General features: G+C 39.7%; 2 protein-coding genes across 3 annotated transcripts; both read right to left on the bottom strand.

Moving 5' to 3' along the window:
* Positions 1-66: 66 nt before the first annotated feature.
* On the bottom strand, positions 67-10,312 carry CHMP5 (charged multivesicular body protein 5). Its single transcript, XM_050892491.1, has 8 exons — positions 10,244-10,312; positions 5,114-5,218; positions 4,306-4,352; positions 2,615-2,708; positions 2,463-2,534; positions 1,250-1,358; positions 744-856; positions 67-257 (listed from the first exon to the last, which is right to left on the bottom strand). Exons 1-8 carry the CDS (start codon positions 10,310-10,312, stop codon positions 207-209), a joined length of 660 nt encoding a protein of 219 aa, XP_050748448.1. The 3' UTR covers positions 67-206.
* Positions 10,313-10,764: 452 nt separating this feature from the next.
* FH (fumarate hydratase) lies at positions 10,765-27,646 on the bottom strand. Of its 2 annotated transcripts, none has more exons than XM_050892098.1 (10): positions 27,530-27,646; positions 21,918-22,052; positions 21,030-21,140; positions 19,027-19,203; positions 17,871-18,053; positions 16,719-16,884; positions 14,649-14,852; positions 13,313-13,440; positions 11,548-11,701; positions 10,765-10,972 (listed from the first exon to the last, which is right to left on the bottom strand). In XM_050892098.1, the coding sequence occupies exons 1-10, from the start codon at positions 27,644-27,646 to the stop codon at positions 10,830-10,832; spliced, it is 1,518 nt and encodes a 505-aa protein (XP_050748055.1). In that variant the 3' UTR covers positions 10,765-10,829. The 2 variants fall into 2 exon arrangements, with proteins under 2 accessions (XP_050748055.1, XP_050748056.1); XM_050892099.1 differs by lacking the exon at positions 27,530-27,646 and adding an exon at positions 23,768-23,960.
* Between the last annotated feature and the right edge of the window lie 291 nt (positions 27,647-27,937).

Raw genomic sequence — 27,937 nt, 5'->3', positions numbered from 1 at the left:
TTCCATTAATAGAAAAGTCAGTAGTAGAACAACTTTCTTCAAAGAAAGAACACCACCAGCCATTCATACTGCATTCTAGGATGTAGTGATATTAAGGTTACACTGGAAGGACAAGTTCTCCAGGATTTAAAAAAAAAAAAAAAAAAAAAAATCTTAATTTGATTTGTAAAGTGTAGTTCATTATATCCATTGTGCTTTTGAAACATTTATGTTGCAGGGATCTTTGGCAATCCAAACTCATCCACCAATACACCATCCTGTAAGAAAGAAAAAGAAGCAAGAGGTTAACAACTCTCCACCAACCAGAACATTTCACAAAAGTTTCCTTACAATTTCTATAAAGTGATATATCTGTAATTGTCACTGTGTGACAGCAGTGATGACAATGAGAGCATCAGTGTTCTTCCTCACTATTAAAGCCCCAAAAGCAAACATACAGAAGACTTCCTTACGTTTTTAAGAATAATTATACTAGGAGCTGTAATGGTACACTTAAATTCTACTTGCAGTCTGACAATGCTAGATAGGAGTTACAAAATGCCATTTTAGCTCTTTATTATAAAGAGCATCCAGTACACTGTATTCTCTCATATATAGCATCCAAAATACATAAAACATTAAGCACTTTTTTTTGTTCAAAATATTAAGGATTCCAAATATCAAGCAGCCAACACAAATGTGATTAATCCAAAACAAAACAAAAAACCCCCACATATTTTGCTTTTAAAGAGGAAAGGACTCACTTTGTTTTTCGTGTCAGTAGGAGTGACCTCTGGAATTGCGGGAGCAGATGCGGCTTCATCTAAGTAGGAATTGTCTTCATCAGCTAAAAGCTCATCACCTAACGCATCCAGTTCTAAAATTGAATTATGTTGGTTGAAAAATTATGCAAGGAATTCCTTTTGCAAAAGAAAAGTTGCTCTTACAGAGAAACCGAATTCATACCGAATGCTTACATTCATAATCATTTAGTATCACTTAGTCATCAGTCAGGAATATACACACACACACACACAAAATGGAGAGAACCTTCTTTCCTTCCTTGTAGCATTCCATTAGTGTGTATCTCATGTTTGTCTCTCATTCTTGTTACTTGTTACTCTTAAAGGAAATGCAGCTTTTATGTTTAAAAAAGTGATTAAAACTTTTTTTAAACACATTTAAAGTATTTGACTACTGAAATAAAAAAAATCACTGTATGATGATTTTTACATTCAGTAATGTAAAAATCATCCTCCACCTTCCTAACCTGCTTCCAAGTCATCTTCATCAATCTCCGGTGTTCCATAGCTACGACTCAGTGCCTCCTGGACTTCATTGGCTTCTTCCATCATATCCTCTAACTGATCTTGTATGTCCTGAAGCAAGAAACAATTTCAACTGGTCCACATTTAATAGTTTTAGTTAAATTTATCAGAGCTTAATTAAATTCAGTTTAATAATTCCAACATACAAGGCACTCAAATTTTTTAATGCATAAACCATTTTTTGAAGGAGCATTAATACAAGTCAAGACACATGCATTCAGTACTATAGTGTGGCCTTAACTACTATGAAAATTATAATAAATGTATAAGGTAGAAAAAGAGGAACCTTGAAACAACATCTCTGCAAAATCCTTTTGTTTTAACTACTCTTCAGGGTAAACTGAAAACCTCTAATATATTACCCAGAATCCAGCATTATCTTGAAAAGCAGGAGAGTACAAAATCTAGAGAAACTAAATCTACCATCTGGAGAATAAGCACTAACCTGAGTTGTGCCACAGCAAAATTTAGAAGATACTTTAGCATATCTATTGGCACTGTACTTGGGTACAAGTAAGGAGACAATACTTGCCTAAAGGTTTAAAATGCAAGCCATATATAAAAACAGCACAGGAAAGAGAACTTAAAGAAATTCAGCACTGGCATTTGATAAGAGTTTAAGTGCAGCATACTTTATATTTAGAGATTTTATGGTGTTTTTTAATGCATTTTCTGAAGACAGGGCCAGGCCTTGCAGACCTCTTGAAATTAAATTTTTTGTTTGGTTGGTTTTTGGTGGGGGTTTTTTGGTTGTTTTTCTTTCCGGGTTTTGTTTTTTTGAATCAGGCACTACCTTGAACTGGGGGAGCAAAGGACTAATCTGCATGTTGCTAACATGGGGAAAAACAAAAAAAGAGAGGACAAAAAAGCCACAGCAGGAAGTATTCACCAACATTTATGCTGAAGTGCAGGGGAAAGGAAGGGAGAGATTAAAGATTAGCCCGGCAAGGAAACAACAATCAGTGCAATAAGGCCAACAACTGATTGTGCAGTACCAGAGAAATCAAGAAGGAATTATGATGGTGGTCCCATAAAAAAGGGAGGCAAACTCATGTGAACTAAAACAGTCAGCTTACCTTCAAGTTCCATAGTCCACTCGTCACTATTTCAGTACATTGTTTCTGTTCTTTAGTAATTTAAACTATAGAAGCTCACCTCAATTTGATCAATTTTGACTTGCTTGTAAGCTTTCTTCATTTCTTTCACCCCCAGTTTCATTGCATCAACCTAGAATAGAGTCAAACAACATGCTTGTATCTGATGTAGCATACACAAATTAAACAAATGTGAGATTAATATACTGGTACCGTTGTCTTTGTATCCTTCAGTGCCTGAATAGTGTAATTAGCTTGTTCCATATTAAAAGACTGCTGTGATAGATTATCCCTCTGTTGTTCATACCTGTTAAAAACAATGCAAATAATGGCTTTAAAACACCACACTATTTATTGCCACAAAAATTGTTAATTTTTTAAAAAATTGAAAAATCAGCAGCAGTAGTCTAAAGATGGGAACAGATTTTTTTTTTCAATTTGTTATAAACAATCGCAGAATAAACAGCTTCATAAAAATCTGGCCATTATGCATTTCTGTGTATTTAAAGTTGATAAAGCTACTCCTGAACTAAGCTTCTGATTTAACTGACAGCAATACCATATTTTTATAGGCTTACACAGCAGGTGAGGATATAGCAAAAGTTTTAATCACTATAAGCTAGAGACACATGCCATTGCTCACTAATGCTGAGAACGGAAGAGATGCAGATTATCCAAACCACAATGGCTCTGCACTGGAGCTTTGCAGGGCAGGGACGAGGGGGAGGATAGGGTAGAAAAAGGAAACTGTTAAGGCTAACCAAAAAGAAAAGGGAGACTTTAAAAATTAAGAAATCATCCTTCTCAAAGCTAAACTTGTATCCAATCAAGAATGTAAAATATGTCAAGTTAAACATAAAAATGAAAGCATAAAAACAAACAATGAGTCCTTCTTCAAACATCCAAGACAGGAGGTCTGCCAGACAAAGATGATCCAAATACAAAACAGCTTCTGGACAAGGAATGACTAAATACATTACTGTTCAACAAGATGGAAAAGAGATGACTGAGGGATATGATGATAGCCTATTATGAGGGGCCCAGTGACTGTAAATAGGGGAACTACTATCAAGTAAGATTAGCAGGCAGCCTAGTCAAAAAAAAGAAAAAAAAAAAACCAAAAACAAACCAAAACCCAAAACCAAGCAGTCCTTCTCACAACATCTAACTAAACTATTGCATTCCTTACCATAGGATACTTTGGATGGTAAGAGTTCACAAATACTTAACAAGTAATTGAGCAAGTCTGTAGAGATACAATTCATCTGATGGATATGAAATACAAGACAAATGAGCTTTGACTCAGATAGCACCTAAGAGATTTGCAGTTCAGCAAGTATAAGATATTCCAGTGAAGCACCCCTGAACACTTGCCATGTTCTGACATTCTGTCCTTTGTATTTGTTGCTGGACACTTTTCAAGACAGTACAGTAGACTAGACCAGACCACAGCATCATCTATCCTGTCCATTCTGGTATTTTTGCATAGACACAATTACCTGCCACTACATGTGCTCAAGTCCTAAAGGGTGTCCACAGAGAACAGGTACATTTCCAGTAAACCAGATCAAGATCATCAAGTACACAATTTATAGTAATGAATTAACAATATAAAATGAGGCACTCTCTCAGAAAGTTTAGGGGCCAAGCATAGCTTTAATAATGAGCAGATTTAGGTCAGCTTGTCCCAATCCAAATTTATGTACTCACATACAAATCAGGCACAAATATGCTGACACAAAATCTGTAAGGAGATGCTTCTGAAAGGCTGGCTAGCTTGTTCAGCATTTTTCTTTAAAGAATGCTCAGAAGCAAGAGTACTGGAAAGAGAAATGAAATTGTGCCACCCCCCTTAAAGAAAACAGGCTTTCATTAATCCCAAACTGAGAAGGGTTTAAACTTACATTCGCTTCTGCTTTAACACTCTCAATGCTTTCTGCTTTACTGTATTCTGAAAGACACAATATTGTTACATTAGGAAAAATATTTGACTTTACTCTTGATTATACTGTTTAAGCCTAATGTATTGCATTTAAGTTTTCCAAAAGATTCCTCAGTTACTAGTCCAAAGAGTTTAAAAACAGTCACATTCAGCGTTTGTCCTGCATTGATGATTAACCAAATAGGCTTGTATGTAAAGCTTCTAATAGAAAGTACTTTCAAGATTTCTGGCTTTTCATTTTTTGTTTGATAAGCAGAATACAAAGTCAAACTTAGTCCATCAGAACCATCTTTCATCAACACATTTTAATGGTCAGCATCAAATAATACTGCAAAAGGTACTTTAACAATACTGTTTATATTAGATATGTTTATTATTAGATACATTTTATATTATATGATCATCCTTTTTCAAAAATGGGTTTTCCCACTCCCTTTCTGCATAGTGCAGACCTTTTTATTTTGGCTGATGAACAAAGCAGCCTCTCTACCAGACTTAATTCAGGTAACAGAAGGAAGAAGGGAAGCAAGTTAGTTCTGATTGAGGAATTACATTACACTTTGGAAGAAATAAAGACCAATGAAAATGCTGTTCAAAGATGCATGTCTAAGAGATGCTTCAGAATAAAAATAATCCTGCAGGATCTTGTATCTCACCAGTAGGGCAAGATGCAATTCTAAGAACCTGATGAACCGGCTAAATCACCCCACTACATGACAAGAAGTGTGAGTCACATCCTCTCATGCTTAAATCCCACAGAAGATTCTTACCTTTGCAGGCCCCTCTCTCATCTTCTTCATTTGATCCTTATACTTCACTAGTTCTGCATCAAGCCTAGCGATTTTCTTGTCAATGGACTCAGCTCTGCTATCCACCTTTAATACATGACAGGGAAAACAAACAAAAGAACATTCATTAAGGTTTTATTCAGGTATTGGACAATAAAAAGAACAGCCTCAGTTTTATTATGCTTCTAACTGAATTCTTTCTTCACTCAGTGGTTTTATAAACAGTTTAAAGTTTGTAGAGAATCCAAAACTAGAATCAAGTGAAACACCTTCTACAAGGAGCACAAGAAACATTCTGCGGTTGCAGGAAGCTCTGCCATTGTAACATGTTCTCATCATTTTGAGATGCTCCCTTGCACACCCACTCAAGTCACATCTCTATTCAGGAATTTCTGATAACATACAGTGCCAGAGACTAAACCGGAACGGAAAAAGAAAAACATAGATGTACCATGCTGGCAGATAAGGGACAGGGATGTGTTCAGCAAGGCTAGAGGTTTATTTTTGGTCGGCAGAGAACATTAATCCTTCAGAATGATACCTGGATTACTGGGTGTGTTTAAGAAGTCCAGACTTAACCATTTTTTCACAAGTGCCTAACTTCTTTGTCAGAGAGAGACTCTTCCCATCACTTCCTGTAAAGGGAGCCAGGACACAGAAGTTCCACCTGGTAGCTACTCTGAATCCTTACTACACGTTAGCTCCAAATCCCAATAGTAGCTGCATAGCTCAGTAAGAGACCTCCAGCAGTCAACCCTAAGAGCCCTGGTGCAAAGCATATCACAGAACTGTCATTATGGAAATATTTTAACCCTTCTGCATAAGAGGGTTAAAGATGATAATTACATAACCAAGCATGGGTATAGATCATTCTAACAGCATACACAAATTCATAAAAAACCAAAGAAAGCCTCCTTAACATGAACCGACTATCACAGCATTTCTCCAGAAACAACAAAATAAAGCTTATTAACTTCTCATTCCAAGGAGCCTCTCTAGAGATTAGAATATAATGACATTCCAATTATAGTGTGAGGCCAATCAGTGCAAATTTACAATTCTGACTTGCTAATAGTGTGTGGCTAAACATGTATAATTATGCGGATTTTCATTTTGATGTCTCAATGTTCTTTTTAAATCTCTGCTCTATGACAGCAACATGCATTCGCCAGAGGCATCCTGAGGAGAACATTTGGTACGAACACTCCACACAAGACATTAAAGTGCCTGGGCACAGCTGGCATTGAACAAATTGTATTAAGCTTTCTATTATGCCAAATATTTTACTAATAGCAAGAAAAAGAGATATTTGCGATTTTAAAACTCTTGTAGGTTCAAAGTGTAGCACCTCCTCAAGATCTTCATCAGCTAAATGCATCTTTGAGGTCAGCCTCGTTCACAGGGGAAAAACAGTTATTTGGTTTATTTATATAATCATTCTTTTAGCTAGTACTAGCAGGAAACAGAGACAGATCCTCCTATATCAATTAACTACATAAAAATTTCACACACACATTACACAGGACCTCAGCTTTTAAAAATGAGAACGGACAGAAGAGGGGAAAACGGATCTAATTTATCCAAAAGAAAACTAAACTGTGTATTAGGACTTGAAGAGGTGCTTTCTATTATTCATAAATAAGGCATACCGAGGTACGTTTCATTGCTACAGAAGGGCCCCAATCTAAACAAAAGAGAGTGGTCGTGGTATCCCAAATCCCTATTAAGCAAAATCAGTTTATTTCAATTAAAAAAAAAAAGAACATCACATATAAGACTGAATTTTAACATTGTTGTCACAATTATTAGCCTTTTGTTCTTACGTTTCCTACTTACTACTCTGAAAAACATAAATTTGGAGTGGTTTTTCAAATAAAAAGTAAAAACAATACCAATGCCACAGTTCCTGATGCATCCTTCCTCCTACTAGCCTCATGACAGCTTTGAGTCATCTGACTGTGCTCAGCCAGCAAGGATAAAAAAAAAATCTGCCACTTAGTGCAATGTCGAGGCAAGCACCGCAGGCGTGGCAGGAGAGCGAGCAGCAACTGCAAGGGAGAGTGGGAACATACCCATGGGGAGACAGGAGGGCATCACACAGCCAGCCAGCAAACTTGACAGTGACCAGCCATGGAAGAAAAGTAGGGAGAAGTGTTTCCTGGGCTCCAGGAACACTTCAGATTAGTGATCCCACAGAACTAGCTCTTTAAATGCAAAAATCTTGAATTGTTTAGATATGTTAAGGTAATGCTTGTTCTCTTACCACAGGAAAAAAAGCGTATTGTGTGCTGATCTTACTGGGTTCAGTCATACTACTTCTGCGTACACAGGAAAGAACATCCAAAACATAGGCATAATTACTGCCTAAGGGTTGTCTACATTTTTAACAAATGGTAACTATGAACACTAATCATTGCTCGCCAAATACAATAATTCGTAGCTGCCATTTAATGGCTAATTACCATTGAAGTAACACGGTAAGAGATTTTACAAAGCAATTTGACTCTTTCAAAAGGTACAACGAAATGTGTCCAAGATTGAAAACAACACAGAAGTGATATTACTTGAGTCTCCAAACTGTTGAATTTAACATGCTAAAGAAACAGGGCAAGTTTTTTAACATCTCAGACAACTCTCTTCAATAATAATACACATGCAATTTAAGAAAAAAAAAATCTAATGATATCTCCAATCCTTTAGCAGGACCTGTACTAGAGACTTCACTATTGTGAAAATGACCTGAAAACACAGCAAGTCTTTCACAGATCAGATAGATTACTTCATGTAAATTGGCAACAAAAAGTTAATTCATAAACTTCAAACTTGTAAAAGGAAGTATGTTTCTCCCCACACTTACTAGTACACAGAACTGTTTTCAATTTTAGTTCCGTCCACAGAAATTGAAAGTTCTCAAAACAGGGCAAAAAGCTAACATGGAGCTTAGTAATGATAACAGCAGTTTATAGACTTCCTCACGCCAAAGACCTGTGCTTGGAGCCAGCCCTTCATTTCTCAACAGCTGACCAACACAAGCTCTTGATTTCATATCTTAAAAACCACCCTGTAACTCATCATTGGTTGCCAAGTCACCACATATGTAAAATAAACCTGAAACTCTGCTTTTCAGTTAACCTAAAAAAACTAAAGTAAACCCCAAAAATCCACTGGGATTGAACAAGCTCCTAGTGGAAGACAGCCTACTGGCATATCTAAATCTGGCCAGTTTTGTTATGATTTGTCTCAACATTAGAAAATGCACATTCACTTGGAACTGTCAAAATCAGCCCTCAAAAATCTGACTAATATGGAGTTGGTTGCTGTGAGGAAGAGATTTCCTGATCTTCTGCTTATAGTGCTGAAATGGCAAATTTAAGTATTAATAACAGTATCTCAGATGGATTTTGGAGTTCTAGCTATCCATCAAAGCATTAACTGGTAACAACGGGAAAGCTCATCCTGATTTTTGAGCATATGCTTTATTTACCATTCTAACTAAATGTACTTGGAGCTACGTTTGGGTTCAATACTGCTAAAAAGCAATGCAGATTCTTCGCCAATAAAATAACATACTGGGAAAAACACTAACCATGACCACTTCTCTCCTCATCCCAGCCACTGGCATATGCAAGAGACTGATGTGCATGGGTTTGTGTAGGTAGCACTGACAAATACTAGGTATTTAACTTAAAGAGTCTCTTCACTGGGTAGCAAAATAAAACTCCTGGGAGGAAAATGGTGATTTTTCCACAGAAACGTTTTGTTGTCAGGTTCCAGGGACAATGCTTAGTTAGCCTTAGTTAACCTCCATTTATACCACAACCATTACTGACCTTTCACTTGACTTTGTTAACCACTCAGACAAATACTCAAGACCTCTGTGTTCTTTCTTCATCTCTTAAAATTAGTTTACAACAGAAGGAGTTGTAAAAACATACCACGGTTTTCTTCACAAACTTAAAAACAAAAAAAAAAAAAAAAAAAGACTATGAAATGACAAGATTACCCTTCTTAAAACTTTTCCTTAACCTTCTTTTCAGACCGGCCGACCTTACAACAGCCGTGAAGTGTTCTACCACGTGTTTCCTCAGCATTTCTTTCTGGGCTTGTTTAACTATCCATCTGCACACATCTTCGGTATCAACCCTACGGCAAGCTCGTCTGTAGTAGACTGAACAATCTTCATCAGAAGGTGAGATTTGCCCTCCCACGTTCTGTACTGGACAGAGGGGCTGGTTCCCTTGCTCCTGTCCCTGCCTTCCCACGACTCGGCGTGGCAGGAGTTAGCTAGTGCAATCAGAGCAGTGAAGTCCTCAGATGGAAATACTGAAACTATCCATGAGGATGTAAGGAGAGCCAGGCCTCACATACACATCGCGTGCATTCATTTATGGGATGTGCGCCTATGCACAGGAAACAAATATAAGCATGGGTACCAATGTACGTACCAGCATACACGTACGCTCCTGCGCATGCTGTGCTGATGCACAGGTGCACCCTAAAATGCACGTGTGCATACACACATACATACAAGCACATTGCACCAAAGCATAAACATATATCTACGTACACCTAAGTACATATACACACACACACACACAGTGCCCACACACAGCTGTGTTTCCACGCTCGGATACACAGACGCACACCTATGCACAGGTGCATACTGCCACGCACACACATCCACACGCACACTGACAGCCTGTACCTCCAAACCAGCGCACTCCCACACCCCACCCCGTGCCTCCGGCTCGGTGCGGGCACCCGCACACTTCCGCGTACGGGCGGGCGCACAGACACGCAATAACTCACGCACGAAGCTCTACGCTCGCACCTATACGAGCGAAGGCAGGCACGGCCCGCGGGGCGCAGGCGCTCCAGGGGCGCCCTCAGCCCCGGGCCCAGGCCCCTGGACCCGCCGGGGGCGGAGGGTCCCACCCGGCCGGGCCCGCCTCGCAGCCCGGGCTGGCCGTGCCGCCCCTACGGCCAACCCCGCCGCTCCCCTGTCCCTCCCGAGGCGGCGGCCGGGCCCAGCAGCGCATTGCCCGGCCCCGGCCCTTCGCGGGGGTCGGGGGGGTCCGGGTGCGGGCCAGGTCCCCCGGGGAGGGTACTCACCGTCCCGATGCAGTCGGTGAGGCTGGGCGGAGGCGCCTTCGGCTTCGCTTTGCCGAAGAAGCGGTTCATGACGGCGGCGGTGCCTCGGTCTCGCTCCCGGTCCCGGCAACGGCAGCAGCCCTCCCCGCCGACCCGGAAGCCCACCGACGGCCCCTCCCCGCCCCGAAGGCGGGGCCGCGGCGAAGGCGGAAGCACTTGTACAGCGGCGCGCCCCCGAACTTCCGCTCTCCTCTCGACGGCGGCGGGCTGTGATTGGCCACTTGGGGCCCAATGGAGTAAGAGACAGCTATACCGCACAGGAAGACGTTTTCTGCGTCAATAGGTGCTGTGTGAACTATACGTGTACTACTGGGCTTGTCCCACCTTTTCAAAATTGCTGTCGCCTCCTAGAAAAATACCTTTTAAGTTACATCAGTATTGACATTTTACTGATTTTCTAATATAAAAAAGATACAGCTGTAGAATCTTCCCCATAAGATCAATTCATCTGATCTGTTACAAAGTAATACCATGAAAACATGTGAAACACAAGCATACCGTGTTTATTTTTTATGTTAAGAACACTTTTTTTTTTTTTGTACAGAAGTTACTGAGGACCTAACATATCTTTAGGCTTCACCCACTGATCAAACTGGTCTGATGTCAGGAATCCCAGCTTTATAGCGGCTTCCTTTAACGTTGTACCTTCTTTGTGCGCAGTTTTGGCAATCTTAGCTGCTTTATCATATCCTGTAACAAAACAAAACGAACAAGTTAGCCATTTGCAGTTTCAGAAGATTTGTTAGAGGTGAGAAAAATGTGGGACACTTGGCCTTTGAAGAATTAATTTGCCAGATTCTGCTATTACTGCTTAACTCAATTTGCAGCAAATGTGCGCCAAATGTTTACACCAACTCCTTACTTAATGTGAAGGTAAATTCTGTTATTCTGGTCTTAATGCATTTAGATCAAAGTTTTATGCGACTTTCTCCTTCAAAAAAAAAAATCTCATATTGTTATCTTTCACTTTTCATTATTATTAGTGGTCAAATCAGGACGACAGGTACACAAATTCTCCCAGTCTCCTTTTTTTTTTTGACTCTAGTCAGAATTATTTTTATAATGCACTGGTATGGCCACTGCAAGGAGGGCACATCTTTTTCAACAGTAATAGCAGCTGGTGATGTTAAAGTAAATTAACTTTTGGCCTGAACCATGACTTGGTCTCCTAAACACTGTGACAATACAAATAATGTGTGCAAAATAACGTTATCGCAAAATATTTCAGGATAATGTTTTGAGAAGTTTCTGAGCCTTAAACCTACCTATATGCGGGTTCAGGGCTGTTACCAACATGAGAGATTCACTCATTAGTTTGTTGATCCTGTCCGTATTGGCTTGGATTCCAACTACGCAGTTGTCAGTGAAAGAAACACAAACATCTCCAAGAAGTCTTGCAGAGTTTAAAACATTTTTAATCTAACAAAAAAAGAAAGAAATACCAACTATTACATTCAGACATTAATAGCTGCACAGTCTGGCACATCTGTTCATAACCAGTGTCCCCCTGCAATATCCACTTCTTTAACATGCTATTTGTAGAAAAGGAGTGCAGTAAATAGTACACCCTCCTCCTTTAGCAGGGTAAGCTCAGCCACTCCTATTTAAAGTAATTTGTGAGAAACATTCAATAGCAGAGGAACTCTTGCATAAAGACAACCACAGTATGTATAATCATTTTGTTATAACAGTTCACAAATAACCAAGTAAAAAAAACATGAAGGCATTTGATTCATTGTCGTTTTCCCCCTCAGGTATCAATCATGAGAGGACATCTAAAAATATGAAGTACAATAATATCTGGCATTAGTCCTCTATTTTGACAATAGGTAACATGCCACTCTTTTTTTTTGGAGACGTGTCTATCAAAATTTATCTTCTGCTAGGTACATCTCTTGGCTGTTCAATATGATTCCCCCCCCCCCCCCCCCCTTCAAAATCAGGTGCTATATGCTTAGAAGAAATATGTTCTGATCAGCAGGAAAAAAAACATTACTCTAAGCAGACACAGTAAGGAAGAGACAAATACTGATTTTATTATAAAATTTCAATTTTCTTTCAATAATTTCTAACTAGCAGAATAAAAAAGCAGTATCAGTCAGTATAGGCTGTGCAGAAAAATAACATATGACATGCTGCTTCCCTTTGTGCCTCTTATGTCTAACAAGACAAAAACTCAAAAACTTTCCTTTTATTTCTGTTTAGTATTAGGATCTTTTCTGCAAGTCACCTTAATTCTTTTTAAACCATCATCCCTACCCTAACCTCTATACTATTCCTTCAACATCTTATACACAGTTCTCCGCAATCTTCTGATTTGATGCTTTTGTTTATGTTCTTTTCCTCAATTTCTTCTCTGTTTATTTTTCCTTCTTGGTTTTAAGGAGAAAAAAAAAAAAGTAGATAGCCCAAAGAAGAAAATAAGAATTATGACTTGGTGTCAAAATGTCCAAATTTCAGTACAAGGTGATTTGTAACACTCAGTTAACTTGACTTTTTTAAATTAAATATACAGAAGCAGCAGTATGTATCTTGGTGTATCCTGCTCACACTGTAGAAGGCAGACATTATTTTAAACACTGAAGTCTAAGACAAATCATTTACAATTTTACATGACTCACTTGCCAAAAGCATGTAATCCTTTAGTATTCAGCAGTAACAGAAATTAGTAATGGATAGTTGCTAAAGAAAAAAAATCCTCATTTTTAGCTAAAATACCGAATTCTCTTCGGCTTTGGACAAAATTTTGTCTCAGTTTGCGTTCCTCTCTCCCTACTTCCTTAGACTGATGATAAGCATACATTGTTAAGATAAAAGCTGAAGATAGTTTTACATAAAAAAGATTGCCAGCTCCCTGTCAAAATAACAAGGACATACCACACAAAAGAATAAAATTTGTTCTCACAATTCATTAGCTTCTCTGGTGCTTGTATTGACCAAATATTCACGGAGGTTTTTTCCCCACAAGTTATCTGATTGTACAAACAATGATTTTAAAAGTCCTAGATATTTAAAACTTCATGAACTCACCATCATGGGCTTAAAAACATTCAGTTCAAAGTGTCCATTGCTACCTCCTACAGTTACAGCAACATGGTTTCCCATAACTTGGGCTGCCACCATGGTTACAGCTTCACACTGGGTAGGGTTGACTTTTCCTGGTTGTGGAAGGGAGAGAAAAAGGTTACCAAAGAAGGAGGAGGAAGGGGGAAAAAAAGAAACCAAACCAAAAACAAAAAAAACACCAACCAAAAACAAGTAGTTTCCTCATTTACCAAATAACATTCAACAGAAGATGTTTTGTAGGGAGGTAACATGTCTTACTTATCTGTATCTGTGCACCACAGAAAATAAATAATTTCCATAAATGATATTAAATTGACTGTACTCTTCCAGTAATTCAGCTAGGATTTTTAAAACAGCTATGGATGCTTTAGCAATCTACCAAGACTTTGAGAGCTGGATCAAATGTGCATGAGCTAAGCAGCTGTTAATTACCACAGTTCTTAATAGTCAAGAGATCATAAGCTGTCTTTCCTCGTGCAAGTAGACATTTTTAGTAAATCACTACCAAATCTCAATAAACTTAAGAAAAGTATTACTAAATCGTTAGAATTACTTTGTAATAAAATTAGTACACTATGTTTACTTTGTCAGGAAAAAAAACCCAAAACAAATTAGAGTGGCCTCCTAACAAGGAAGTTTTATGATTGATTTCATTTCTAGAAATAATCCTCATAAGAACATTTATTATCTGCTTTTTTTAAGACAGATATGCTCACGACCTGTTTCTTTTTAATTTATCATACAGGAAGAACATGCTTAGAATAGTTTTGGATGTACAATATTCACATATACATACTTTTTCAGGAGAGAGGCAAGGAATGATTACTAATATTATTCCTTCCTTTCTTATTCTCCCATCCAATGGGATCATTGCAGAAGGGAAAATGTGAGTACATAACACTAATCATGCTAGGAAGTAAAGACAGAAGTAAATTTACATCACAATATTGCTACAATTCATAGATTAGATCATTTAAAGCTTGTTTCAGAAAAGCCTTTACATAAAAATTGTAGAGATCTTCCAATTCTAAAAGAAGGTTTTGAGAAGTATGCTTGTATTAATAAAGTCATATGTTTACAGATACTACTCTTGCCCACATACTTGCCAACACACAGCTGTGCAAGCAAGTATTTTTACCAACACAATTTTTGGTAAAACACGGCAGAAGATAAAAACTGACAGAAGTGTTGAATCATGGACTTGCTGACATTTGTGGTGGTATTTGGTAAATATCTGTTAAGAATTAGCGGTCCAAAACAAAAGAAACAGGCAATTTTTCTCTGTATGTTTTCTCTGTACCTGGCATGATGCTGCTTCCTGGTTCATTTTCAGGCAGGATGAGTTCTCCTAGTCCAGAGCGTGGTCCAGAACCCAGGAAACGAATATCATTAGCTATTTTCATCAAACTACATGCCACTGTGTTCATAGCTCCACTGAGTTCAACTAGAGCATCATGAGCCGCAAGAGCTTCAAACTTATTTGGAGCAGTGACAAAAGGCAAACCTACAGGGAGGTGGGGAAAATATTAAACCTGTGAGGCACTTCCTTGCAGACTTAAACCAGATGATCAAACACATAATTAGCTTAATGAAAAAAATAACATTAATAACACTGTAAGATCATCTCTCTCCTCCAGACCTTTCCTCACAAACGTATTTCTTAAATAGATTAAATTCAATACAAAAGACACAATAAAAGTCACTAAAATACAGAAGAATATGAAATGTGAGCATCTACCACAACAACAGTACAAATTTCAAGCTTTCATACTGCACTGCAAACTAAGCATTGCTTTTGCACCACAATATTTTGTGAATGGCAATAATGTCTTACAAGTTAGCCCAAACTTATGTATTTCTTCCATTAAATCAAGTTAGATTCTTTAGATTGTCAATTGCTGTGATGCTTTCTCTCAGTTATGAAAATAAGAGGTTTTTGCAGCACAGTTGCAGACATTAGGATAAATAAAAAGTAATCACAATGGAATTAGCTACTTAAAGAAAAAAGATGCATCCGAGTATCAGCACTGGAAGGGAACAACAAACCAGACAGAACATGTGAAAGCTGACTCAGACTCAGGAGAATGCCTGAAACGGCTGCCAACAGCAAGAGCACAGGAGCAATGGAAGCAACAGCTCTGTTTACATTAATTAAATGCCTGAGATTTAAGGCTAGGTTCCATAACGAAAAACATTTCTTCAGGACTTTGCCCTATAAGAAAAGTCTCAGCAGAATTTTATTGGTGGTAATGGACATCACTAAGGATGTGCGCAGGGATGCTGACTGTGGGCTGGACTTCTGCCCCACAAAACTACTTGTCTGAGCTTACATTGCCAGTTTAAACAATAGTAGCATAACATCATTTGCTAGAGAAACAGCAGAATTTCTACTATGTTTTGCAGTTCCTGTCAAACACGAAATCCCACCCAGTTTGCATGGGCTTCTGAATTGCATAGCTGCCTTCTCAGTTGCAGAGATCACTCCAAACTTTCCATTTTGCCCTTGCCAATAAACTTCCCCTATAAGAACACGTGGAACTTCAATAGTCTGCTCTACTTGTTTTAAACTCATACAACCTGCCCATATGGTACATCTAACAAGTGTTAAGACGGGAGAGCTTCCTAACACCACCAATGGCTTCTTCAAGCACCAAAACAAGCCCTGTACTGCTTTCTCAGCAGCTGTTGGTTATGACAAGTTACTTCTTCCCTGTCAGGGTACAAGAAAATCTTGACCCTGTATGAGACAGCGAATAATTGATACATTAAAACAAAAATACGGCTGATAAGCAGTTTCAGGTTTTACAGCAAATTTAAGTGAAAGACATACGCATTCATTTTGGGGGCATTTTTAAAACCGATACTGTGACAGAAGAACTGGTTCACAGATCAAAAAACTCAGTGGCTCTGTAAATTAAGCTTTAAGATCTATAAAGACAGCATCAAAAACCAGACAGCTAACTATTACTTTCACATGAAAAAATGTAGTGGCTTTGGGAGGTCTTTTTTTTTTTTTCTTCTTTTGTGCCAAGTCACTGTAGATTAAGTGAGTCAGAGGAGCAGAGGTCAAGACAGAAGCTGGACTAATAACAGAAGCTTGAAACTGTATCCATCTCCAATAAGCCTTGCTAAGAAAACCATGGTAATTTCAGTCACTTTCAATGCATCCGGTATAATTACAAAAATACATTCCAGGAAAAATCCTAAGTATAAGGCATATAAAATACAGCATTAACAGAAAGTTTCATGTTAAAATATAAAGACAATTTGAGAAGTTTATGAGAAGTATGGAAACTGAAAGATTTAGTTTGAATTTGACTGTATGTTACATACACTGCTTTACTGGTAACTCTGAAATACCATTCCTCACCTGTCAGCTCAGCCACTTTAGCAGCAACTTTCTCAGCAAAGCCAATTCTTGTGTTTAATCCTGTACCAACTGCAGTCCCGCCAGCTGCCAGCTGATACACTCTTGGCATGGTTGACTCAATCCTAGCCACACCATATTTAATTTGTTGCACATAGCCACTAAATTCCTTTGAAAGAAAGGAGGACAAAATAAAGGAACAAAGACAACAACCAAGAATAAATAGAATTATTTAGATTTTTAACATAATTGGACTAATTTCTTTAAAAACCTGAAGGCACTGAACTTCACACAGATGCTAAATCTTAGCATATTTTCACTAAGACCGAAAATTTACATGTATTAGAAGACTGCTCTCACAGTATGAACAATTACACATGAAAACAACCTACATACATAAAAATGTATTCACAATGCATCTTTCTCTTGCCTTTTATCTCGGTTGTGTACTTAGCAGGATCTGAATCCAAGGTAAATCAGCTCTCAGATTAAATTAATGTTCTCAAGGTACAATTAGAGAAACAGATCCTGGGCTTTTTTCACTTAATTTTAGTTAGTAAAAACCCACCTGTGCATTCTTGGAAAAAAAACCCACAAATTTTACATGGATTTTTATCAGTTCAGTTTAAATTAATTCATTACCAGATTAATGTAATATAAGCCATTCTTGACAATACGTCAACAAAGATTTGCTATCATATATAAAGGCATATATATACACATATATATACACACACAATCATATATCAAAGATTTTAGTTCAAAACACTTAGTAGCCTTGTGTGTTGGTAAAAACTCGTTTATATAAGCTTACAGATTACAGACTAACTACCTTCTTCCTTCCAATGTCAGTGTAATAGAAATATCATGTCATGTTATTTAGTAATGGAACATGATTTAAAAATCATTTATATCTTACTACTGTTAGCAGTAAAACACACATGGAAAAAATTAAGAAAATTTATGATGCAGTAACTAGAGTACAGCATCCAGCAAACTCCAATAAAGATGAAAATACTCTGACTGAGATTCAGCCAGTTTCCTATTATTTCTCTTCAGCTATCAACATAATTTAGGCCTCCTCAAGTTTGCCTCAGTTTCCTCCAATATATTTACAAGAATTTTCCAAACAGATGCATAGTTATTTTTTTTTACCTGTCCAAGCGTAAGTGGAACAGCATCTTGTGTATGAGTGCGTCCTATTTTTATGATTTGGGAAAACTCTTTGGATTTTGCTTCAAGTGCATTCTGTAGCTTCTTTAGTCCTGGTAACAACACCTCATTAACCTCCTGGGCAGCAGCAATATGCATTGCCGTTGGGAAAGTGTCATTTGAACTCTGTGAAGGAAGTTCAAGAAATTTATTTACAAGCTTTTCTCACCACTGTTGCTCTAAGATGTACATGTATGGCTTTATTCTCTTTATTTTATAAACAAGAAGAAACTAAACTAAGAGTAAGCAACTTAGCAGGGTTCCACAAGTCAATCTGCAGGAATAATCAAATCTTCTAAACTCCAGTCCAGTACCTTATTGATAGAGTCAACTTTTTATAACTAAACCCACAAAAAGTTAAATATTTGAGTAGACTGTTCACAACAACACTGGGACCAAAAAAAAGAGAAAGACTTGCTGAAGTAGTTATGAGACACGGGTAACAAATGGACAGATGATTTTAAACCAATTGTAGGTGGCTTTAAAACATCTATGTGTTGCTTCGGTAATGTTAAATCCATTCCCAGGATACTGAGAAAGCACAAAATATCAGGAAGTGATACAACCAAGTCAGTGGCTTAAACTTCAGCTAATCTGAAGAAAATATTAAGAGTGAAGTATAATAAAAGCGTCTACCACAATCCTTGGGGGGGGGGGGGGGGGGGGAAATGAAATTCTTATTTCATTTACCCGTTACAGGACTTTAGCCATTTTATTATTCTTTCTACATGCTTTATGTAATGCATTATGGAGGTAACAGTTATAAGTATCCCACCTTTACAAACTGGATCTCTATTTAACTTCTTTAAGACTGTCTGCAGTAGCAGTTGTTGCCACCAGGCCACCTCTGCCCACTATACCATGTATGAATTCATCTGTCATGAACAAGTTCAAAATTTTTAATCTAAAAAGCTCATACTGTCACCGACTAACATTTTAAAGTTCATTTAAACTGAAAAACCTGGAAAATTGTTGCCAAAGCCGTACACAAAACTCCTTTTTTTTTAAAAATCTAAACAGTGGCTATAAGACAATTCAAAATTCACAATTAAAAAAAATACTTTTGACATTAAAAGAAGTATAATGCGAGTATAACAACCTGGCTTTTGTTAACATGATCATTCGGATGTACTGGGATTTTGCTCCCCAGTTTGCCCCCCATTATCTCAATGGCTCTGTTGCTGATGACTTCATTGACATTCATATTGGTTTGAGTTCCAGAACCAGTCTGCCACACCACCAATGGAAAGTGATCATTTAATTTTCCTTCAGCTACCTATAGTGAAAAAAGAGAGAGAAAAGTCCTTCTACTGGAACAAAAAAAATTAAAAAGCATAAACTTGAGAATTTTATAGCTATAATTCAAATAATGTTCTTCATTATATTTGTAAATATACATATAACAATTGTGAATTTATACCAGAATAATGGAGAATTTGATGTAATACTAGATATTAAAAGGGCAAAAAGCTTTTGCTATGCTTTTTGAAGATGCTGAATTCTGAAACACAGAGAAATATATAATTTGATTTCATGTTCTGTAGTCATAGAAATAAAAGATTTTTAAAAGGTCTTTTAGGTTATATATTCTGTTTCCCAAACAATGCAGATCATTTTATAAGTCCAAAAACATCCCTCCCCTTCCCAAATTTTAAAGCAATTTGGATTCTAATCCAAAGGTAGGATTAGAGGTAGTACATGCTGGTTCTCCCTTCCACAGTTATTTGTTCAGGTTAGTTAAGATCTCCTGGGGAAGGAAAATATCTTAAGTAGTTTCTCAATCAGAGCACGTAAGGTGCTTCAGGGTACAGATTCAGTGTTGTGTGTCTCCGTGGGTTGTGACCATCCTTTGGGTGTGAGAAACATCAGTTTTCGGATAACGCTTATCTGTTTACAAACTCCTCATCAGCATGGGTGCACTGCTTTCTCCTAGGAAATCAAGCTCAACAGCTGCACAGTTTCATCATGAACACTGATCACAACTATATAACAATTTGAATTAGAGGCATTCAGAAGTCCATTCCTTATGGGAAATAGTCCCCCAGAGGAGGTGTTTTTGCCAAAGGGCATCTGTCACGCACATGCAGTACATGATATTTGTATAATTGGACTGTGAAATTTCTCCAGAAAGACATTTCATACAGGGAAGTTCCAGACCTCTTACACCTGTAGACATTAGATTTTGCATCCACAAAATGAGCCAGCAGATGGTTGCTGGTATCAAACACCTTCTTCCTGCAAGGCATGCTTCCCCTAATACTGCCCTGGACCTACATGGCTTCAAATTGAGAGGTGCCTAAAAAGGACTTGTGACTGTCTTTACTGTACCTCAACTGTAACTGAATATGTTACACATACAATCAAGTAAGAGAATCACATGGACTTAAAAAGATTCATATGTACCGACTTGCTGATTACCCATGGGAACAAGGTCCTGATCAGCCAAAAATGGCTATACCAACTTACATCTTCTGTCGGCAGGCTATGACAACTACCATCTGAAATCAAAACAGAACAACAGGTACAAATACTCTCCTGTTTGATCTACATTTTTTTGAGCCTGCTGAACCTCATATGCATTTAGAGATTTTTCTAAATATTTGTTTGTGATAGTATCAAAATCTGTGCTCAAAAGTATCATCCCCATGCGTATTAGCCTCAGAAAAGTCAAGAATGCAAAGCAAAGGCTCTGTTGTCACAACTCTGAGGCTAGATAACTATCTCCAGATTATCAGGATACACCAGTCCTCCTGGAATCATGCTTTTCAGGACAGGATCTTATGTATTTCCCATCTTCTACAGGGGCAAAGTTCCCACCTCCAAAAGTAACTTGATTCCTTGCTGTATCTCCTTCTTTTTCAGTTACATTAGAAAATGATTTTGGAGGCAAGGGAAAGGATAGCACTGCAGGGGTCTTTTCAAAACACAACAAAAAAGCCCCAAACAACTTTCAGAACCCATGAACAAAATTTACTAACAATAAATGCCTTCCTCTAACAATCTGAGAAATGCAACAGGTCTTCCCTCAGCCTCCAAACTTCTTGTGAAAAGCTTAACAAAAATACAATGACAGTTCTAGTATTTTCAACAGTTTGTTCCTACCTCATTTGCCGCCTTTACGATAGCATCAGCAATCTTTGGGTCAAGACCATAATCTTGATTTACTTCAGCAGCTGCTCTCTTCAAGATGCCAAAAGCCCTTATAACTTGAACCTGAGACACAAGAGTACATTTAAATATGTGAATTTTTTTCCCCAAAGGACATTTTAGGAACGTATAGCACAGGTCTAGTTCTAAAATAAACTCCTTCTGAACTTAAATCCAGCAGTAGTCCATCAACCAAACCAAAGAGCAATCAGGTCACATGACCTATGGTCCCATTAACAGTAATATTTATCCAAACAGTACAGAAAGCAGTACACAGCTCATCCTTTCTTTGTAAGTCCAAGTACATGCTTTGTGTATCGAAACAGATTACATACATTAGAATGAACAGAAAAGGAGAACTGGTTCTATTTCTAAAGAGCCTTTTTGAGGGCAAACTGATATGTTTCACTACATGGAAGGCCAGTGCATGACAAAGTGCATGCTCACTAATGCTCTACGCTCAGCTACACATGAAAAAGTAACTTCATATCAACTCATGCTACACTAAACATCTTCAATAACAAACTACATAACGCTATAGCAAACAAACTATTCTATTCAGTCTCTCGTTTTCAGAAAAATGAAATCTAGATTTCTATTCATCCTGGTTATTAAAAAAATTAAGCAACGCAGTAAAATAATTATTCAAAAGCAACATTCAATTTATTTAAATGAAGCAAAAAATATTTCTAACACAGAACAACATCTTGCCATGGAATTTCTAACTTTAATTAAAATTCAAAGTTGCTCATATTCCCAGCAGAAGTCTAAGAAGAAGGTATTCACTCTCACATCCAAAACATACTTGAAGAGAAGAAATGAACACAGCTTTAAATTACTTACTGGCATTCTTTCTGAAACACCTCCAATCTTGAAGTTCATTGTAGATCTTACGGTCTGGGCACCATAGTATTTGTCACTCGGGACCTTCAGTTCACCAAAGGTATCATATTCTATCCTAAAAGCCTCTTGAGTGGACTATGGAAAAGGAAAAAAAAGAAATGTATTTCAAACATTGGTAAACAGCACATCGTTTTGGAAAGCAGATACAGCTAAGAAAAATGTGCAAGAAGGGGGAAAAAACCAAAACAAAGACACACAGCTAGTCATGCGTATTTTCTAATTACATCTTCAAAGTTAAGACTTTTTCTAGTTTGAGCACCTGTCTCACTGAAAGTCACAACTACTAACATTGTGTAGCCTAGCAAACCCACTGGTGACAGGCAGCACTGCAACACTTAAGATCTCGGCTGCCCACTGTACGAAACACGTCATCCTGACTCAGTTTCTTCTTTTCGAAGAATTACTAACTTATCTTAGAATTTACAGAATTGGTGTTTTGTTAAAACCAAATCGAAGAACTAGCACGGTAAGAATTCAGGTAGCATCCGCCCAGTCAACATACATGTAACACAATCCCTATTTGAAATCCACACTGCACATGGGACTTAAGAAAAATACTAGAAGGGAGCAACTGACTAATCCAGTACCAAGTTACTGACAATTAATTCTCTTCTTAAGCCTAATAAACCAGGAACACAGTTGCCCTAGCTGCAACTAGAACACAAAGAAACTACATCTAAGTATACTTTGTGCAATATTAATGTAAGGCAATATTTCTGTATCATGTATACACCTAGCATGCATTATTATCTAACACAGCCAGAGGTAAATTAATTTTAGCTGACATACACCAACTAAAAAGTAATTTTTTACTTTTTGTGAAACAACCCATTCATTTGTGATGATGTGATCACATTCACATGCAGCTCTACAAAGATTATGGGACTGGACAGGAAACAAGAGCAGTTTACTCTTCCTCTCCCCATGCCTTGGCCAGCAAAGTCCCAGTTTTCTGTGAGAAAGGTGTTCATCCTTCCCCAGAAGAGGAGGTTACCTTCTTGTAGAGTCTTCAGGAAGGGGAAGAAGTCTTTTTTAATTCTCAATTATAGATAAGAGTAAAACAATCCCAGCTCCATAGGTAGGGTATATACATACACAATGCCGGGCTCTGACCTAACCATGACCCTCGGGGGTGAGTCCTTGGGAAAGCTCTATCCAAGCATCAAGTCAGTGTTGCAGTGCAGTGAAAGAAGAAAATCAAATGTTAGGAACTATTACGAAAACCAGAAGATACAAAAAGAAACGTTGCTGTGCAACCATGGTTCATCTACACTCTTGAAGTCTTTGTGCAGATTTGGTTCTTTCATCGCCAAAAAGCTTATTATTGGAAACAGTTCAAAGAAAGCCAATAAAGTTGATGAAAGGTAGGGAACAGCTTTCTTAAGACAACTGACTTTTTTGTTCAGAAAAGAGACAACTTGGGGATTGAAGGAAAACCTTATGTCAATAAAAGCATCAGTAGAATGGTGATGGGTATTAGCTGCTCACTGTCTCTTCCAGTACAAGAAACAGGAGCCATAACATTAGGCTAGTAGGAGTCAGGTTCAAAGCAAGGAAAAGGAAGCAGCTCTTCACACAAGTAGCAGACGGACAAAACTCCTTGCCAACTGATGCTGCCAATGCAAGAAGCCTGCACGAGTTGAGGGAAAGCAAGATAAGCACTCAGAAGAAAGATCTAAACTGGGTTATTATACAGTCGAACCACAGACTCAGGAAATCCTCTGATGTGAAAATGAAGAGCCTGGGTCAGAATAAGAGGAAAGCATCATATAGGTTTGCACAGTTCTTACTCTTCCCTAGGTGTCCACGTCTGAAGTCACACTGTTCCTCTCTTTTCTTGGTCCGTTTTACTTGCTCCTTGCTTGGTGGGTCTCAGTCTTCTTGGGCAGGAGCACAGCTGGGTATTGGGCAGAACAGCCTCTCCAGCAGCACTGACTTTCTGCAGCAGCCTGCCCAGCCAGATGGCAGGCTGCAGGCGGTAGTGGCAGGGGGGGCGGGGGTTGTTCCAGCCTTTTCACTGTCCTAAGCAGCCTTCCCAGCCAGGTGGAGATGCTCTGCCATCAGGTACTCCAGCAGTCGAGTACCGGAGACACCAGCCCCGCTCGCTTAGGGCACTCTTGCAGAGTAGGTGGTGCACGTGACCCAAAAGAAACTGCAGCCCAGCCCACAAACAGCAAGGGTTAGCTCTCGCATTGCTGTCCCACTCCCCACACCTTGTGTTTTGGCTGATGCTCTCACAGACACTGACCCCACAAGAATACAAAGCTTAGTGTGGACCAGTATGCCATTCCTATGTTCTTCAATCCTCTTTATCCTATTTTAGTCATTTAGCATTCATTTACACGCTAACAAGAAGCAGAACATAGTCAACACTTCTTTAGTATCTTACTACCAAAAACTTTTAATACGGATGCTTGTGAGTCTTACTGTACATGTGCACATACTAATATTCCAACAGTAGGGATCATTGATGCATGGTCTCTGAAATCCCTGCTTTTGATATTTGGATGCCTTGTGTAATCTGACAATGTCAAGCTTCCCCTAGAGCTGGATAAGCAGAACCAATTCAGTTCCAAGCCCAGCTCTCGATATCATCAGTGGTTCAATCACCAAAAGTATGCACACTCAAACAATATAAAAAAGTTAAACTACCCGTAACCTTTTAGACAAAAAAGCTAGCAGTTGCACAATTGATTCCTCAAACTTACATAATTCCAATGTCAACAGTGATGAAACAAAGATAAATAGGATCAGTACCTCCTCGTACAAGTACCTTTTAACAACGAAACGCCGTTATTAAAAAAAAAAATTACTTCCCTAGCCAATTCCACGTTACACACATTCACAAACTCCAATGAAGTTAATGGGGTAAGGTGCTTTAACCTGAATGTCATTTGCTAATTAATAGAGTAACAAGTGTCATTAGGTAAAAAAGCAAAGTGATATTTTTCATACATACTGAAGTAACTAAACTAAACTTCAGCATTACCTTCAGACTAACGTAGCAGCCTGCAGAAGTCACTGTCTGAATTTTTATGTAAGAAACATGCTTCCCTCACTCCTTAGAGAGAATTCACCCTCTTGAGTGGCTTTATGAGCTGAAGGTCCCAGTTCCCCTATCTAAAGCGGTTTCTGCAGTCACTCCCTGACCTAGGGAACCTGCTGTAAAATGGTGCAACAGTAGCACACTTGCGTCAACCCTCTACTCCCCCACCAGCCGGCCACAGGAGAAGCCAAAAGGAGACCTAGCAACTCTGTCGCAAGCCAAGGCAAACTCCTATGCTCACTTAGTTTCTATCATAGCTACAGCAAGTCTCAGCTCAAAACTACTATTCCTCACCTTTACAAAACAAATATATACATATTTTCTTTTTTTAAAGAGGCCTGACAAGGTGTGCTCTGCCCTCCAAAATCCCAAGAACCCATAGTCCAATGCTGACACAGTTAGGCAAATATAACTGTACTTTTGCCTTGCTGAAGGGAACTAATCATTTAGAACTGATTGCACCATAACGCACTGGAGATATTCAAATGGCAGAACGGCTGCAATAATGCTTCCCGTGGAAAATTACTTTCTGATTTAAGGATGCAGCAACTTTTGGATATAAGTATTTCAAGTCAAAGAATCATCATTTCTAGCATGTCAAAACCAATCTTTCAAGGCCAGGGGAAAATGGAATTTGTGCTCAACTGCTCTCCTTTAGCAGATGAAGAATGTTTCCACTTTTAAGCATCATCTCTCCTTTATAATATCCATTTAGTCACAAATTCTGAAATTTACTCTTTAGAAAACAATACCAAATATTTTACAACATTATGACCACAATTCCATTTAAAACATCTTGTGCAATTTAGCTTTAAGTTAAGGCAACACAATAGTCATACCCTAGGACAACACGTACGTGTGGTTGTGTCTACAGGACATGTTCCAAAACAACTCTCGCTGCTGAAAAATCTCTACAAACATCAAAAAGTGGTGGGTTTTTTTTTAAATTTATATACTGGTTGGTACATTTTTTGGTGGTCCTCTTGGAAATAAAAACATGCAAAGTTTTCCTGTAAGAATTCAACAGCTGCTTGAGTTCCAAATTCACTGAGGGACATTCTGCTATAACTACTGCTGTTATTTAAACCCAAGCAATTCATAACGCCTATTTACAGGACAGGTCATATTTCTGACCAGCAAAGATCAAAACACATACTTTTTTTGTAAGATTGCAGCCTTTCATAAATACCAGGTCTTCAGCAAGTTAATGAAGGCCACGATCTATAATGTTTTTCTTGGATGATGCCAAACGGAAAAATAAAAAAGGGAACCATCTGACAGGCCAATGGTTTATACGTTACATAGTCTGCTCTGACACAGGTTTTCTTATACAGGTATGTTTCATTACCAGGCAGCTTATTGGCCCATTTGGAAGTTTGTTTTTTAATGCTATTTTCTATACCATAATAAATATCACAGACTGGGAACTAATGTTCTAGTTAAATTTATTAACTACTTTAGTAAACTAAGTAATAAACTTAATTTATTAATTAATCAAATCCTAAACATCCCACTTTCTGCTGGAATTCTTCCAACACGCTCAAGTTATCCGCTTGTTTTAAGGAGTGAACTTACAGAGATGCACCTGAGACTAAGGTTTCCATGCAATGTCCTAGCTGGCAGCACTGAGATTCAAAGTTCCCTATTCGAACAGCATTTTCATTTCTACATCGAGCCACGTGCAATAAGCAAATCCCACTCACGTTTCAGCCTGACAGTCAACTGACTATACTTGAACAATAACTGAGGATGCTTGCTAGAGGCCACGGGCAGTTCTCAGCTGAAAGCTTCCTAGTTTTGAGGCAGCCCCAAAGATTTTCCAGACACGCCCATTTCTGCGAGGATACAGCTTTTTTCTTATTCGTACCCCAGCAGCTCTAAGGGCCTGCAATTTCTGTGGAAGAAGCTGCTGCACGCCACAGCTCTGTCACAGCAGGTCCTGCACTAACACCTTTCCTGCCGGTGGTCGGATGCCACCCCTGCCCTGCCCGGCCATGACAAGACAGCCAACGGCCGTGCTCACGACCTAAATCTCATCCCCTGGGCAGCGCACCCGGACAGCCGCGCGCTGCAGATACCACCAGCCAGCCCGTCACCGGGAGCAACCACCGCCCCGGGGCTGCAAATCTGGGTGCGCCAGCGCTGCCGAGCCGGGTCCGAGCCGGGCCCCGGCGCTGCCCACGCACTCCGCCGCAGGCCGCACGGCGCCGGGCGGGAACAGGCCCCGCAGCCTCGCCGGCGGAAGAGAGAAACGGCCGCGCAAGCTTGACAGGGGACGGCGGCGCCCTCCCCACGGGGGAACACACCGGGCCGAAGCCCCCGTGCCCGCCGCGGCCCCACCGGCGGCCGCTCGCCCCTCCCTCCCTCCCTCCCGGTCCCCGACCGGAGAGGGGGGAGGGTGCGGACGGAGGGTCGCGAGCGCCGGCGGGCGCAGGGGGAGGAGTCACGGCGGCAGCGGCGGGCAGTGGCAGTTAGAGGTCACCGCTCCCCTCGCCCGGGTGCTCACCATGGCGGCGCGCGGCGGCGGGCCCCAGCGGGCGGCGGCGGCGCGCGGGGGCGGCTGGCGGGCGAGGAGGCCGGCGGAGCAGCCCAGGCGGCGGCAGGCGCGGAGTGAGCGGTGCATGGTGACGGCGGCGGGGAGCACCGCCGGGGGCCGGCCGCGGGGAGGGGAGACAGAGAGCGGGGCCGCCCCGGACGAGCGTCAAGGCGGTAGCGGCGTCCATCACCGTAGAGGCTCCGCTGCGCCAATCGGCTGCCGCGGGCGGGGCGGGAGCCGGGCTCAGGCGAGGGACAGCCAGCGGCGGAAGAACCGCCTGCGCGGCGGGGCGGGGCCGAAGTGCCGGCGCCTGCGCAGCAGCGGGCCGAGCGCGGGCCCTCAGCCCCTTCCCGCCCCCCGCAGGGCAGGTTCCGCCCG

The sequence above is a fragment of the Gymnogyps californianus genome, chromosome 2 (assembly GCF_018139145.2).
Source record: "Gymnogyps californianus isolate 813 chromosome 2, ASM1813914v2, whole genome shotgun sequence".
Lineage (NCBI taxonomy): Eukaryota > Metazoa > Chordata > Aves > Accipitriformes > Cathartidae > Gymnogyps > Gymnogyps californianus.
Note: the sequence above shows the minus strand (reverse complement) of the source record. Positions and strands in the feature narration are given on the sequence as shown.

Excerpts from the sequence above, each read along its gene's own strand:
- CHMP5 (XM_050892491.1), bottom strand. The coding sequence starts at position 10,312 with ATGAACCGCTTCTTCGGCAAAGCGAAGCCGAAGGCGCCTCCGCCCAGC. Across the intron at positions 2,709-4,305 it reads GTGTTAAAGCAGAAGCGAAT|GTATGAACAACAGAGGGATA; the intron begins GTAAGTTTAAAC and ends TGTTTTTAACAG. Across the intron at positions 258-743 it reads CTACTGACACGAAAAACAAA|GATGGTGTATTGGTGGATGA; the intron begins GTGAGTCCTTTC and ends TCTTTCTTACAG.
- FH (XM_050892098.1), bottom strand. The coding sequence starts at position 27,646 with ATGCACCGCTCACTCCGCGCCTGCCGCCGCCTGGGCTGCTCCGCCGGC. Across the intron at positions 19,204-21,029 it reads TCGTAAAGGCGGCAAATGAG|GTAGCTGAAGGAAAATTAAA; the intron begins GTAGGAACAAAC and ends TTTTCACTATAG. Across the intron at positions 14,853-16,718 it reads TAAAGTGGCTGAGCTGACAG|GTTTGCCTTTTGTCACTGCT; the intron begins GTGAGGAATGGT and ends ACCTCCCTGTAG.